Source organism: Hemicordylus capensis, chromosome 5 (genome assembly GCF_027244095.1).
Source record: "Hemicordylus capensis ecotype Gifberg chromosome 5, rHemCap1.1.pri, whole genome shotgun sequence".
In the NCBI taxonomy this organism is placed as follows: Eukaryota; Metazoa; Chordata; class Lepidosauria; order Squamata; family Cordylidae; genus Hemicordylus; species Hemicordylus capensis.
In genome coordinates, this window is record NC_069661.1 from 14,172,297 (window position 1) to 14,187,736 (window position 15,440).

Genomic DNA, 15,440 nt, shown 5'->3' on the forward strand with positions numbered 1-15,440 from the left:
GAATTGAAAATGTCTTATCTAGAGAAAGCAAGATTAAAAAGCCTACAGACTTCAGGAGTGGGCAGTATAAAAATAAGTTAAATAAATAAGCAGATGGAGCAGTCTTCAAAAACAGTGTCTATAGGTTTCAAGCCAAAGAAATGGTAAATAGGTGTTGTAACAAATTAGCGAACAGCGGATTTAAGCCAAACCTTTGTCTCAAAGCAAGCCCACGTGGGGGAAATAAATTGCTGGTTCATTTCCTCCATGTTTGTTCAACAAAGGCTGTTCCTTGTAAAACCGCTTCCTCAGTAGCTGATTCGCTGCCACCACACCCTAACTACAGAGTTTAACTCCTCCCTGGATTTGGGTGAGTTTCCAGGGAGACTCTCTTCCTCTTTACCAAATGGAAAAATACAAAAACCTCCCAGTGCAGCCTACATGTGAAAAGAAAACTTGGTAGTTTGCTGAGCAATTAACATTGAGCCATGTTTGCACCAGAGTAAGACCCCTTTTCCCTGAGTTAAAATCCACTCAAAGACAGGCGAATGACAAAGAACAAAAGGAGAAAAACTTTATTCAAAATACTACAGACTGCTTCAGTCTGAGGCTCTCTCAGCTTTTAGTTACAGGTAACAGAAACAATCAGTACTTGCAAGAATACTTCAAAAAGCACTCTGGCTGGTATTTGGAGTGGCACACTTTAAAATCATGGTTACTCAGTTGCAAAGATAATTCAGAAAGTGCCCAAGTTGCAAGAAACCTATAAAAGCACCTTCACAGGGTACAGAGACACCTACAGAGCCCTAGTTGGATAAAAGGGCTCAGGTTCAGTTCCTCTTCGTTATGTTACAGATAAAAACACAATAGATCAGTTGTAACAGTTTGCAACAGCACAAAATCAAGGAAATCTGATGCAGGCTACTAATATATGGTTCCCTGGCTAAACCTTTCCCTGAAGCCAAAGCCCTGGCTTCCCTCCTGAACTCACCAAATCCATGGTAGAGACTTCAGGCTCCTGCAGAACTTCTGGTTGCCACCATGGCTTGGCAAACCAACCTGTTTCTTGCCCTGCCTGGCTCCAAGTGAGAGAACAAAGAACCTCTTAACTTCCTGCCTCAAGGCCCTCTAGGTCCAGGTCGCTGTGTGCTGAGTGGCTGATACCTAGAAGTCCCTGCCTGTCAGACAGGACAGGATTCACTTCCTCTTAACTCTTTATGGTAAGGGAGGCCCGTTTGCTACAGGTGTACTTTACTAAATCCATTTTGCAGAGGGGCCCACAAAGCCATCATTTTAGAAATAAAATAAAAACCCAACCTAATAGTGCATATGCGAGTTACTTACTTTTTTCAAGTTTTTTTTAAAAGGAGCTTGTATCTATTAGTGTCTCCCGCTGATATATTGACATAATAATAATAATAATAATAATAATAATAATAATAATAATAATAATATAACTTACTGGAAAGGAATTTGGTTTTGAAACCAGCCTAACTTTTTGAATTATGAGCCAGTTCTATGAGTTGTTTAGAAGAAATTAGATTCCATTGAGCAGTAATAATATGCTGGACCTTGAGGATAAGTTCATATGGTAAACTGATTTAAGTGAGGGGAGCACTTTCAGAATCAGGCACATTGTTGTATCATAAATGTTCCAGTGTTCTAGAATAGAATGGAATCTTCTTTTAAACAATACACTGAATTGTTTGAATACTTTGAATACTTGTACAATCCCCCCCCCCCATCTTGGTATAAATAGTAATGTACAACTTGGTTTGGGCATATGATTTATATTAGACAGTATGATAACTTCCTCTTCTATTTAGAAATTCCCCCACGCTCATATTAGCTAGTATTCTTTTTATTTGCTTGTGAGTGAAATCATGGAAAACTGCTCTAATTCCCTCATGCATTTAATCAGAATGGTTGGTGTAATGTACTTCTATGAATATCATGAACAGGATTTCCCCCATCATATTTTAAATACAATTGCTATAACATTTTTCTTTAAATTTCTCAGGTTACCATTTTATAAAAAGAATTCATCTGATGAAGGAAACTATGCCAAAGAAGTTCAAGAATCATTTGCACAATTGGGTAATTTTATACTGTGTGTGTGTTTTAAGAACTGGGGATGTTGTATTCATGTACTATGTGTGTGTACATGTGCACACATATGTGCATCTGGACTTGTCAGACATGTGAGCCTTAAATTATGAGATACATTGTAGAACTTCATTTACATTATTCTAAGTCTAAAAACCATTAAAAATTAAATGTGTGTTTTATTACTGGTGCATTTCAAGGGAGACTGTCCAATCAGCCTGCAATTACAATTCTAAGCAAACTTACTAGTGACTGCTAGTCTTGTTGAACTCCATGGAAATTGCTTCTTTTAATTTAATTTATATGCTGCCTGATATAAAATCTTTCTAGGTGGTTTACATATTTAGAGCTGTGCTATGCATTTTCATTCTGTTAAGGTTATTTATTCCCTTCAAGACAGCATGCTTAAGCATATATAACTGTGCTTTGGACTGTAGCTCATCTTCACCAAGTTCTTCTTATGTGTATAACACTGTAGAAGTTATCTGAAGTCTTTGCCTTTCTAGAAGCTGTACGTATTGTTTGTATTTTTCCATGAAACATTACTATTCCAAGGCATCCCCACCGCCACCTTTGTCAGTGCTGGGACCCAAAATAAAATACTGAGAAGAAAACATACTACTGTGATGCAACACATGGAACCATAAGACTGGGATATCTATCTATCTATCTATCTATCTATCTATCTATCTATCTATCTATCTATCTATCTATCTATCTATCTATCATATTTTTATACTGCCTGATGTGTACATCCCTAGGCGGTGTACAAAATTTATATTGCTACATATACTATATTGCTGGATATATTATTTGCCTGTTTTTTCAGGTTACTTGATGAGGGTGCCATATTCTCAAGTAAGGATACAAATCTGTAAGTCTGTTATTAGCTTTTACCACGCTGAGCCACCAAAGAAAGAGTTTGAAGGTATAATCTATTTTAATACCTACTGAGTGAAATGTAGCCAATTTATCAAAGGCCTGGATCAAATGGCTTGGCAATCATGTTTCTGTAGTAGAGGTCTTGGATAACTTGTTGCTTTTGGACTACAAAGTCCAACACTTCCAGCCTTTGTCCATTGTGGCTGGGGATGATGGGAGCTGTAGTCTAAAAATAAGACATTACCCAAGACTGGTCAGTAGACACCAGCGCCAGCTCACGCTCCCACTTAGCAGTTTCCTGCTAACTGAGTAAAGAGACATCTTTTAAAGTGGTGATTCCCTTATATTTAGCAGGGGGACAGCAACTGACCCTATCCAACCCCAGCACAGCATCCCTCCAGTGGCTGTTGCTGGAGTCTACCTTGTGTTTCTTTGTACACTGTGAGTCCTTTGGGGACGGGGATCATCTTATTTATGTATTATTTATTTTTCTATGTAAACTGCTTTGTGAACTTTGGTTGAAGCGCAGTATATAAATATCCGTCGTCATTGCCTTGGGATTTTCTTAATGAAAGGTGGGGTATAAATTTAACAATAAAATAACAACAACAACAACAATAAATAAATAAAGTCGTTGTCATCATAGAATCATGTGATTCAGGGCTCTATGCATTCAGACATCTGCCTGGAATGTCTATGTCACATATTAAAGTATGTCTCTGGTGGACAGAGATACATGCACCAACGTCTTGGTGTTGGAACAAAATCTTGAGCAGTGGTATGGGTCTGATCTGGGCCATAGATGCTTTTAGTAGCAATGCCTATAGTAAAAGTTATCTAACCTTTTCAAGTATAAGGTTCTGGGTTTAATGCTTTAAATTGTACTATTTCACTATTTCTTAAAAAAGAATATAACAAAATAAAGAAAGGATCTGGATCGAGAGCCGCTGAGATCCATAAGAAAGGGCTCTGCGCCTGCAAGAAGACCATGCGGTAGCCATGCCGTAGCTTGTTGAGACGTCCAAGCCCCCTCCCCACGCATGCAGCGTGCTATTTAAGGGTGGTTGGACGTTCCGTCCCTCAGTTCTTTTCCGACCAGCTCAGTGTTAAGACCTCGGTCTGCCGTTCCTGTCGGAAACATTCTTCGTGAGTTCTTCTTTGAGAAAATTATTCTGTTGCTCTTTTTGGACCATCTTTTTCTTTGTATTTGACCTGGACTGTCTGACAGTTACTGCTTGTGTATGACTTGGAATGGCTGACGTTCTTTCTAGTGTGTTTGACCCGGACTGGCTGACGAGATTGTTTTGGTGCTTGACTCGGACTGGCTGACAAACTACCTTGGATTTGAACCTACGGACCGGACTTGGAAATTCTTGGAAAATGGTGGATGATTTTAAAAAACCTTTAAGAGGTGTGAGGGCTATAATGCCAAACTCCCCTCTAAGGATTTACATGACCTCTGCTTAATGTGTTTGGGAGAGGAACATAATGTGGCAGCGTGTAAGATCTGCCTCTCCTTCTCCAAGCAGACGAGAAAGAACCAGGCCCTGCTGCTGCATGCCACGATCTATGATGAAGTCTTGAGCCCATCGATGCCAGGCACTCCTCTAAAGCCTGCTTCTACTACAGCGTGTCCTTAGACCTCGAAACAATTGGGGTTGACTGGCCTTATGACGCCAACACATAAAGGGATGTCGAAACACATCTCGACACCAAGCCATCCTCCTCTGCCTTTGTCGACGTCAACCCCTGGTCAAGGGAAAGCTTCGACGTCTATGTCGATGTCGGCCCCACAGAACAAGACACCCATCTCGACATCCGGAAAGTCAGCCCATCAGAAGTCCTCGACATCGACACCTAAACATAAGCACTCGTCTTCGACCTCGCAATCCCGACAGGATTTGTCAACATCGACACCGAAGCCATAAACATCAACACATCAGAGGGAATCCTAGGCATCTACATCAACACTGAACTCTTCGACATCGTCATCCACATCGGCACGGTCACGACATGCCTCGGGCACTGCATCGACATTGAGTACACAACGACCAACAAAGTGTGTGAACAAAGACAGTTTGGGCTCGCGTGTTGAGAAGTGTCTGCACCTCATTGATTTGACTACAGAACATACGCCTTCTCCATCGGACCAGCAAGAACCCGCAGAGGTGCCGGTTCCCCAATTGATGCATCAACCTCCTCTTCCACATTTATGCGCTACAACAGTACTGGCTCCCCAACACGAGCCCCCTGCTTCATTGTTGGGAGTTCCACACAGCACCAGGGTGCATTCTCTGTCACCAGCAGCGACGCCACTTTCTTCTTCAACGCTGTCAATGCCGGTCCCGCAGGCTCCTCTGATGTCGACATTACATATCCCGATTGTGTCGCTGTCGAAACAAGTGACACCGAGCCTCCATGCGCCAATTCCAGCCTTCGATGCCGATGGTGATGATGAGCCCTCTGGTGCAGGACCATCGACTCTGGATCCCTCCATGATGCGCACCATTTTATTGATCCTGGACTCAACATCGAGCACACCCTCGGCATCGACCTTTACAGGCTTCCTACCCTTGGATGCTGAACTACCTACTGCTGCAGACCCTCATTGTCAGCTGAGCATCTTAAGTCATGGCATACCTGTGGCTTCTCGCACATCTCTGCTCCAGTGCCAGCTCCAGCCGCTCCTCTAGGGAACTTCTCCCCGGGGGCACCTTACGATTTCTCGGACCATACGCATGCTTGGAGGCCGTATGTTCCACGTCAGAATTACACCACTGCTGCAACTCAGACTGAGTCTCAACCCTTCGCGCAAAAGTCAGTCCAAACACTGAATTACCCCTCACGCAGCGTTGCCACGCAGACGTCCCAGGATTTGTCACTTAAGTCGACCATAGAAACTCAGACTGTAGTGCCAACTTCACCGGCCTCATCAGCCTCAGAGCACTATGGTTTTTCTGATCTTGATTCAGATCCTGAGGGTGAAGACAGTATAGTGGAACCACTCACAGACATGGCCCCTGCCACCTATATGTCACTGAACAAGGAAATGAAATCTTACCACAAACATATCCGTACCATGGCTGAAGCACTGGGGCTGGATTTGCACACTCAGCTTCAAACTATTGATGACCCTGTATATAACTTTATGATTCAGACCCAGAGTACTGCACCAGTTGCATTGCCCATGCTCCCAGTCATCACTAGGGCTACAAAATGTGACCAGAAAGTCCTACATACCTCAACACTGACCTCTAAACCCTTGGAGAGCTTATACAGGATCCAGGAAAAAGATAATGCATATTTGCTGAAACACCCAGCACCAAACTCCCTGGTAACAGACTGTGCTTCCTCCTCTAAGGCGGGAAAACACCATGTGGTGCTCCCTGAGAAAGAGGGCAGGAAGTTGGATCTGCTTGGGTGCAAGATTTAATCTACATCTTGCTTATCGATCAAAGTGGCTAACTATGCGGTATGCACAGCCAAGTACACGCATAGTATATAGGAATGCTTACTGACAGACCTGGACACCTTATCGCTTGCTGAGTTTAAAACAAAGTTTCAAAAAACTCTAGAGAGTTCTGCAGATTTGACAAGGCAGCAGTTGAGCATAGCCAAGCACCTGGCGGAGTCAGAATCTAGATCTCTGACCACAGCAATCACTCTGCGCAGACATGCTTGGCTTCGGTCTACTCATCTACAACTGCATATGAAGGACAAGATTGAAGGCTTCCCCTTTGACGGCTCAGGCCTTTTTAGTGACACCACTGATAGTGTCATGGAACAGATGAAAAAGTCAAAGTTTACGGCCAAAATGTTTACTGACCAGCCTAGTACATCCTCTTATCCACAAAGACATCGTCCAAGTTTTGGACTACAAAGACCACCTTACTGCCAACAGGACCATCACGACTATATAAGACGTTACAACCCGTACCAGAAACAAACTTGGCCCAAGAAATAGAAAAACACACAATCATGGGCACCCAAGTCCTCAAACTCCCAAAAGCGGGTTTGAGGTGTATGCCCATCCACTGACACCACCCTTCTCTCTATCCCTGCCAATGGGAGCACTACCATCGAGGCTGCCATCTCATTCCATCAGATTGGCCAGCTATGCCCCCGCATGGCACCGCATAACTTCAGACCTCTGGGTCCTGAAGACTGTGTCACTGGGATACGCGATAGAGTTTTGACAGCCACTCCGGTTTACTGGGATAAGATTCACCTCCTCCACAGAAATGCTGAAAACAGAGGTGAAAGAATTGTTGAAGAAGGACACTATTGCTCAGGTGCCGTGGACGGCCAAGCACAATGGCTTCTACTCCTGCTATTTCTAAATTCCAAAGCGGGATGGGGGTTTGAGACCCATCATGGATCTTCGTTGCCTGAACAAGTTTGTGCGGGCAAGGAAATTTTGAATGACAGCATTACAGCAAATCCTGCCACTCCTACAAGGGGAACGGTGGCTGGTGATGCTTGATCTAAAAGATGTGTATTTCCATATCAGCATCCGACCAGAACACAGGAAATACCTGTGTTTTACGTTAGGCAACCAGGTGTACCAATACAATGAATTATTACCATTCAAACTGTCCACTGCCCCCAGAGTTTTTACAAAATGCATGGCAGTAGTGAAAGCCCACTTGCGAACACATGGGATCTCGATCTACCCGTATCTCGACGACTGGCTTCTAACATCAAGGGACAGAAACGAGTTACGTTTGCAGATACAATTTGTATTGCACCTCCTACGGGACTTGGGGATCCAGGTAAACTGGAAAAAGTCCAACCTGGAAGTGGTTCCGGTCATCCCTTATATCAGAGCAGTTCTGGACACCAATGCCCAAAGAGCATTCTTGCCAGAAGACCATTTCCTGATTATTCAGAATCTAGAACAACCAGATTCAGAACCAGCTGCTACAACCGGTGCAGTCCATCCAGCGCCTCTTGGGACTGATGGCGTTGTGCAACACAGTCATCCGATATGCTCGTCTAAAGATGCGAAAGATCTAACTCTGGTTTCTTTCGGTATTCAGCCCATTCAAGGACAGCCAGCGAAAATGTCTGCTCCTACCACCTGAGATCACTGTCATGGTGGTCAGATCGAAGGAATCTTCTGGAGGGGAATCGTTTCCAGAGTCCCTCGTCATCTGCCTGGGTCATGACAGATGCCTCCCTGCTAGGCTGGGGAGCTCATTGCGAGGGCAGGCAAGTATAAAGAAAATGGTCACTATGACAGAGCAGCCTGCACATCAGCTTCCTAGAACTGTTGGCAGTCTTTCAAGCCCTACGCGCATTCCTGCCGATGATTCAAGGTACCTCTGTTCAGGTCCACTTGGACAACACAACAGCCCAGGCTTATATCAACTGCCAGGGCGGTACCATGCCGTGCACTTTATGCATCCTCAGTATCCAATTATGGCACTGGTGCCTGTGACATCAAGTATATCCTGTAGCAGTCCACATCAAAGGACTGGAGAATGTGCAAGAGGATGGCCTGAGTTGTGTATTTCTTCAGGATCATCAGCACGAATGGGAGCTCAACCCTCTATACCTGACTCCCCTGTTCAGATGCTGGATGCAGCCAACGATAGACCTCCACCAATACAAAGTGCACCCACTTCTGTTCCAGGGTGGGTGGGACATGACCGTCTGTCCCTAGAGGATGCATTTCAGTTGGACTGGACGAAGAAATGTCCTTACATCTAAACCCCTCAACCCTTGATTGTCAGAGTGGTAGCACGCCTCCTCAGCGAACCCACCTCCTGCATCCTAGTAACCCCGTGGTGGCCAAGGCAATCTTGTTTTCCATAGCTACACAGACTGGCAAGGAACAGGTATCATCTGCTCCCTCAGGCAGTGGAGTAACTAGGGAAAACGGCGCCTAGGGCAAGCACTGAAATTGCGCCCCCCCCCATCCAAACATCTGACATGCTTCTTTCAGGAAACATGTATTTTACCATAATATTACCTAAAAAATACAAAAATACCAAAAATATAGAAATTACAAAAAAATACAAGTCAAGCTCGTTAAACTTTTAATTAACAAATTATGACATGTCTGAAAATTATAACTAGACCTTCCTTGATACAGCATGATCTGTATCACCAACATATATGCCCTTCTCCATCTTTTATAAGGTATATCCTAGGAATCGTATCATATAGTCCTGCAACCAAGACACCTGCATCTTGTTTGTGCAACTGATGCCAATTGAATTGAATTGAATAGCCAGCGTGGTGTAGTGGTTAGAGTGCTGGACTAGGACCGGGAAGACCCGAGTTCAAATCCCCATTCAGCCATGATACTTGCTGGGTGACTCTGGGCCAGTCACTTCTCTTTCAGCCTAACCTACTTCACAGGGTTGTTGTGAGAGGAAACTTAAGTATGTAGTACACCGCTCTGGGCTCCCTGGAGGAAGAATGGGATATAAATGTAATAATAATAATGTTAATGATAACAACAACAATAATAATTCCTTTGCTACAGAAACAGAAAATGCATCAGCTTCTCATACTTGCATCATATATCCCTGTATGGAGTACACTTCAGAGAAGTAGAAATACCAAGCTATTAAACCCTTGTAATCATCACAAAGATTAAGTCAGCAACAATATTAGCTAGGAAAATCAAACTCTCAGAGGACACTGTGGAAATGTTTCATTCTTATCAAGATGCAGTTCTGAAGGAATTATTATTACCCTGCTGTAATAACCATCTTCTAACATCTGCTATAAGCTTGCAGTGGATAGAGGGATCAAAAGCTTTTGTCAAAGAGGGTAAAAATAAAGAAGAGAGTAAAAATAAAGCATAGGGAAAAGTGTGTCCCCAAAGAATTCACAGGCTACTATCCTTAAGTTTCAAAGAGCAGGAAGATTAGATAATTTTGCAGAAGACTCAAACAGAAACAGAAGAAAGGGGATGGATGGGGGTGGGGGGGAGAGGCACACACAACCGCTTCCCTCTGCTCTGCCCAACCAAACCGAACACACGCACCACTTCCCTCCTCCTCCGCCCCTATTGTGAAGAAAGGTAAGGGGAAAGGGAATATTGACTATTGAAAGGTTCTCAGAGTTTGTTTGTTTATAAACATGCTATCAGACCAGTGCCTTTGGGCTACCAGTTTTATTTATGTATATATTTATTACATTTATATCCCGAGTTTCCTAATGTCAGTCAGGTAATAAAATAATACACGAATGGAGAGAGCAAGCAGGGTTTTTTCTTACTTTGCAACTACTCCTTTACCATTTATCTCATATGTCCTCCAGTGTTTCTCCAAGGGGAGCTTCCTCGCCACTGGCTGCTTGCCGCCCCACCCCCCAGTAGCATATTATAACTAACCCCCCCCCACTGAGAGAGACTCCCCTAAGGCTGGCCACACTCTCAGTCAGGACTCAGGAGGGAAAAAAAACCATCCATTTTGATGGTGGTTTGTGCGTGCACCAGGCAGCCTGCCCTCCCGCCGCAGCTTGAGCACCCTAGCACATGGTTACAGAAATAAATTTAAAAAGAGTAAAGACTCATGCTGCAAGCACTGCACGCACACACACCTTTTAATGCTTGCTTTTTAAAAAATTGCGCCGTTCGCTTGATGACCTTCTCTTCCTCCTGCTCTCAGCCCCGAAGAACAGGCAGCAGGCACCACCACCAGACACTCTCGCCAGCAGTAGGCAGCAGCCTCAAAAAAGCACACGACGTGACTGATGAGATCTCGCGCAAGCGCGAGTGTGTGTGAGGGCGGGGGAGGTCCAGCCGTTCGGCCAGCCAATGGCAGCAGCAGGTGCAGGGAGCAGGCAGCGCGCACCCAGAGTAGAGACGCCGCACCCAAGGAGGAAAGGCAGGCTGCGCAAGGCATTTGGCAATCAGGACTCAGGAGGATTAAGCTAGAAATTTGTGGGGGATGTCGACTGGGGGCGGGGGCGGGGCCAGTCAGCATTTTTGCACCCTCCCTATAGTGGCGCCTAGGGCACGTGCCCTGCCTGCCCCCCATCATTATGCCTCTGCCCTCAGGTTCCCGACCTCTTATCCCAGGACGAAGGTCTGATTCTCCAGCCAGCTGTCAACACGCTGCGCCTGACTGCGTGGCGAATAAGCTTCTAGACAACATTTTGCTGAACCGCAGGAAGCCTTCGACTAGGCAGAATTACCATAAGAAGTGGGTCCAGTTTAAGGCCTATGCACAGGGTTTTCTACCAAAGAGTGCAACCGTACAAGATGTCCTACTATATCTGTCACAGTTAAAGGCCAAAGGTTTGGCTAATGTCTCATTGAGAATGCATTTGGCGGAACTGTCCTCAGTGCACCCTAGTTCTGAGGGCTGAACACCGTTGTCCCTCCCTCAGTGCAAGGCTTTCCTGAGGGGTCTAAATAATCTTTTCTCGCCTATTAAGACTCCAGTGGAACCTTGGAGCCTTTCCCTAGTGCTTTCTACACCGACACAGGCTCCATTTGAACCGATGGCTACATCTGACCTGAAACTACTCTAGCTCAAGACCGCTTTTCTGGTGGCCATCGCCACGGCGAGAGGATTAGTGAACTGACGGCACTAAGGGTGGACTCCCCTTATACAACGTTCTACCCCGAAAAGGTCCTCATGCACCTGGACCCTTCCTTTCTTCCAAGATAGTTTCGGAGTTCCATCTGAATCAGGACATTGTCCTCCCTGCTTTTTTCAGAAACCCTTCCTCAGCCCTGGAGTGTGCAATGCACTCCCAGGATGTATGCCAGTCCCTACTTTTTTACATGGACCACACTAAGGACTTTAGGTCTACACCTCACCTATAAGGGCGTCTCCAAGGGCTCATGTGTCTCCAGGCAATGCCTGTCGCGATGGTTAGTGGAACTTATTGCTCTGACGTACCAGCTCCAAAAGAAAACTCCACCTAAAGCAATTAAAGCACACTCCACTCGGGCCTACGCTTCTTCAGCAACACACCTCTCGGGGATCAGCTTCCTGGACATCTGTAAAGCAGCAACATGGTCCTCTGAGATGCCTTTCATTAAGCACTATGCCATAGATGTGCACTCTGCTGCAGAGGCGAGCTTCAAGAGAAGTATACTTAAGTGGGTATTGCTATAGCACTCTGCACCCTCCTCCTTGGGAAGCTTGCTAGTCGCCCTTTCTTATGGATCTCGATCCAGACAAACAGGTTGCTTACCTGTAACTGATGATCTGGTAGAGACTTGTCAACATCTATAAGACCCTCCCGGACCACCCCTCAGCAGTTGTGCTCTGCTATGTGCATACCTAAGTTTGTGTGCTTGCCGCCTTGGATACGTTCAGCTTCTTCGAACTCACCTGTTCACTGGGATGATCGTCCACTTTGGCAGTCGTCCAAGAACCGAGGGACGTGACGTCCAACCGCCTTTAAATAGCACACTGCATGTGTGGGGGTGGGTCTTGGACAGAGGCGTAACTAGGGAAAACGGCGCCCGGGGCAAGCACTGAAATGGCGCCCCCCCGCCCCCAACATACTACATTATACTTAGGTTTTTCCTCACAAGCGCCCGCCGCCGCTGCCAAGCCAGGCCACTGACTGGCCGCTAGGTGCCAGCAAAGCAATGCGGGGGGGCGCAGGTGGCGCGGAAGGGACCGCTCGTGGGGAAGGGGGCACCGACGTGCTCCCTTGACTGCTGCAGCACTGCTGCACTGAGCAGGAAACATTTGTATTAACAAAACATTTTTAAAAATTAAAAAAAAATTGGTCATAACGGCGCCCCCCATGTGACCAGAAAAGATGGCGCCCGGGGCACGTGCCCCCCCTATAGTTACGCCTCTGGTCTTGGACACCTCGACAGGCTACGGCATGGCTGCTGCATGGACTCTGAACAGGCTCAGAGCCCTTTCTTATGGATGTCGACGGATCTCTACCAGATCATCAGTTACAGGTAAGCAACCTGTTTAAATAAATAATACTCAAGTGGTAAACTGGAGGCTTTTCAGCAGTAAACCACCACTACTTGAATGTCCCTATTCAGTACTGGTAGAGTTTTATTATTTATTTATTTTCCCATGGCAGTGAGAAGCTTTCATTACTTATTTCCTCTTATCATGTTTTATATATCACCTCCCCTCCAGGAAAAGAAACAGGCACTAAGACATTTCAGATAAGTTATATAATGTAATAAATATAAGAGGCAAATCAGAGGCTATTCAGCATTAGTACCTCGTCCATCCTGTATAGGAAAGCAGTCATCAGGAAAGCCAGCAAAGACAAGGCATTCAGTTAACCTTGGGAAGAACCTTTGCTGAATGGAATTCACAGTATAGAGAAGTAACTTGGCCGTGGGGAAGGACATTGCTATATCAAGTGCTCTGTGAAACTTGGTTTTTTAATTCCCTTCCCACTAACTGCAGGAAAGCAGTGCTCAGCAGCACTAAAGGGCTCTAGTGGAAGAACCCAGATAACATTGCAGCCAAACAGTTGCATTCCAGTGTGGTTGATATTGTCAGCCCAACCTATTTTGTAGGCCTGAAGGTTGGCAAATTTTTCTTTTACTTATGCAGGAGACTTCAAGCCTCGGGTTCAGTTTGTGGTTTATTTTGCAAGTGTGGATAAAATAAGCCAGAACTGGCTGGTTTGGATGTCAATTGACTGATGCTCATTTGGTCAGTGAATTGGGGAGCAACCCACTTTTTGGCGATCATGAGAATTGCCTCATTGTGTGCAACCCAGATTCAACTGTGGCTCTGAATTAGACCTTACTGTGATTGAAATTGACGTATTTTAAATATAATGGAAATCTTTTCAAAACATGTAAATCTTATTTATGATTTAGTTTTATCTGCCCCAGTATATTCAGATAGCATTTAATTCAGTTGGGCATCAATCCTAGAATTTTGTTACCTTTAAAATAATATATTAAAATTTCAGTCTAGTGGAAATCCTAGTTTATTGTTATCGAAATAATCCTTTGTTTTGTGTAAACATGGCTTTTGTAATACAACAGATTTCTTTCAGCTATTTTTAATACAGTTTACCAACCTATAAGTACGAACTATAAAAAGAAGATGGTGGAATTAGCAGGTTTAGCTGAAACATTACTCTTGTCGCTGACATTAGTTGAAAATCAACATCCTGAGAAATTATGGATAATTAAAACATTGCAGCACCTTTCTATTTCTGGTTAGTATAAGTGTGTGTGTGTGTGTGTGTTGTGTGAAAAAATCTCTGTTACTAATCCTTGCCATGAAACAATAGCAACAGGAAGGGAGCTAATTATCAATCCTTTCATTTTCCAGAGGAAAACTGCAAATTGATGATGAAAGCTCAGGCACCATCAAGATTATGTTCTCATCTGAATGATGTTGACTCCTCTGGGCAGTTCCTATTCCGTTCCTCTGAAATTCTCTGGAATTTGTTAGAAAAAAGCTCCAAGAAAGAAACTATTAATCAGCTTAGTAATTTGGAATGTATAAAGTTAAGTGAGCTTCAACAGCATATAAGTTAGTGTTCTAGTTGCTTGCTGGTATCTTTTATGAATTTGACATATAATTTTAAGAGGCAAATGAAAATTTTTGTTTTTCACTAAAGCCATATTCCAACATTATTTGTACATGCATACAGATGTCTTTCTGTGAATATGTTCATGTGTGAATGACTCTACATGCTTTTATTTTAAAAGTGAACCTGGGTACAAACCCCCTCAAATGCAGGGTGAAGACTGGAAATGCACCACTGTATGTGCATTGAGTCACCTGGACCCATTTCAGTCCGGTTCCAGCCCTAGTTTCAAAACTGCTTTAGTTGCCCCAATTGATGAACTATCCTGGGGGAGAAAGGCAGGCAAGGGAGATCCCATTCATTCTTCTAAACCTCTCAGCAGCTTTTCAGTCCATCAACTCATAGTATCTTTCTGGAGAGGACCCACAGATTGGGAGTTGGAGTGCAGTTTTATGGTGGTACTGGGGTACTGTTGCTCAGCCTCATACCTTTCATGCTATGAGGTTCCACAGAGTTCCATCTTGTCCCCATGTTTTTAACAACTCCATCCAGAACAAACTGAACATTCTTTGCCTGAAAAATAAACTAAAAACCCATAGAACCTCGCAGATAGGCTGGAGTGTTGATGCAGGGAAGGATTCTTTTCCAGACTAGCATTTTTTAACAGCTTCATGAAACTGCTGAGAGAGGCCATCTGAGGTTGTTGGTTCATCACCTAAGATGTTAGGTCTCATCACCTAAGATGTTAGGTGTGACAGTAGAAGTGCTTGGTCTGTGTCTGGAAACTGCAGTGGGCTGGATGACGCAAATAAACTGACCTCCGTCCTGGCAAGACTGGCAGAAGGAGGGAGAGTGATTTCGCTTCTCTCCACTTTTTGCTTTCTGAAATATGCCCCCAAATCTGCCCTGCAGAAGAAGCGTTAATTGGATCTGTGATTCAGCCTCCCTGCAAGGGTGCAGACCTTCTTTTTGTTAAGGGTTGTAATTTTACTCCCAGTTAATTAGCAGAGAGCACTAAAGAA

At 44.4% G+C, this 15,440-nt stretch overlaps 1 protein-coding gene across 2 annotated transcripts in view; it reads left to right on the forward strand.

Moving 5' to 3' along the window:
* Positions 1-15,440, forward strand: part of LOC128326157 (cilia- and flagella-associated protein 69-like) — a 58,566-nt gene that overhangs the window by 11,355 nt on the left and 31,771 nt on the right. Inside the window, exons 5-8 of one of the 2 annotated variants that reach the window (XM_053252448.1) lie at positions 2,000-2,076; positions 2,915-3,013; positions 13,936-14,100; positions 14,217-14,394. In XM_053252448.1, the coding sequence (XP_053108423.1) occupies positions 2,000-2,076; positions 2,915-3,013; positions 13,936-14,100; positions 14,217-14,394 (519 nt within the window). Of the gene's footprint in view, positions 1-1,999; positions 2,077-2,914; positions 3,014-3,077; positions 12,863-13,935; positions 14,101-14,216; positions 14,395-15,440 lie in introns of those variants that run through there. The other variant, XM_053252449.1, reaches the window with a different exon arrangement.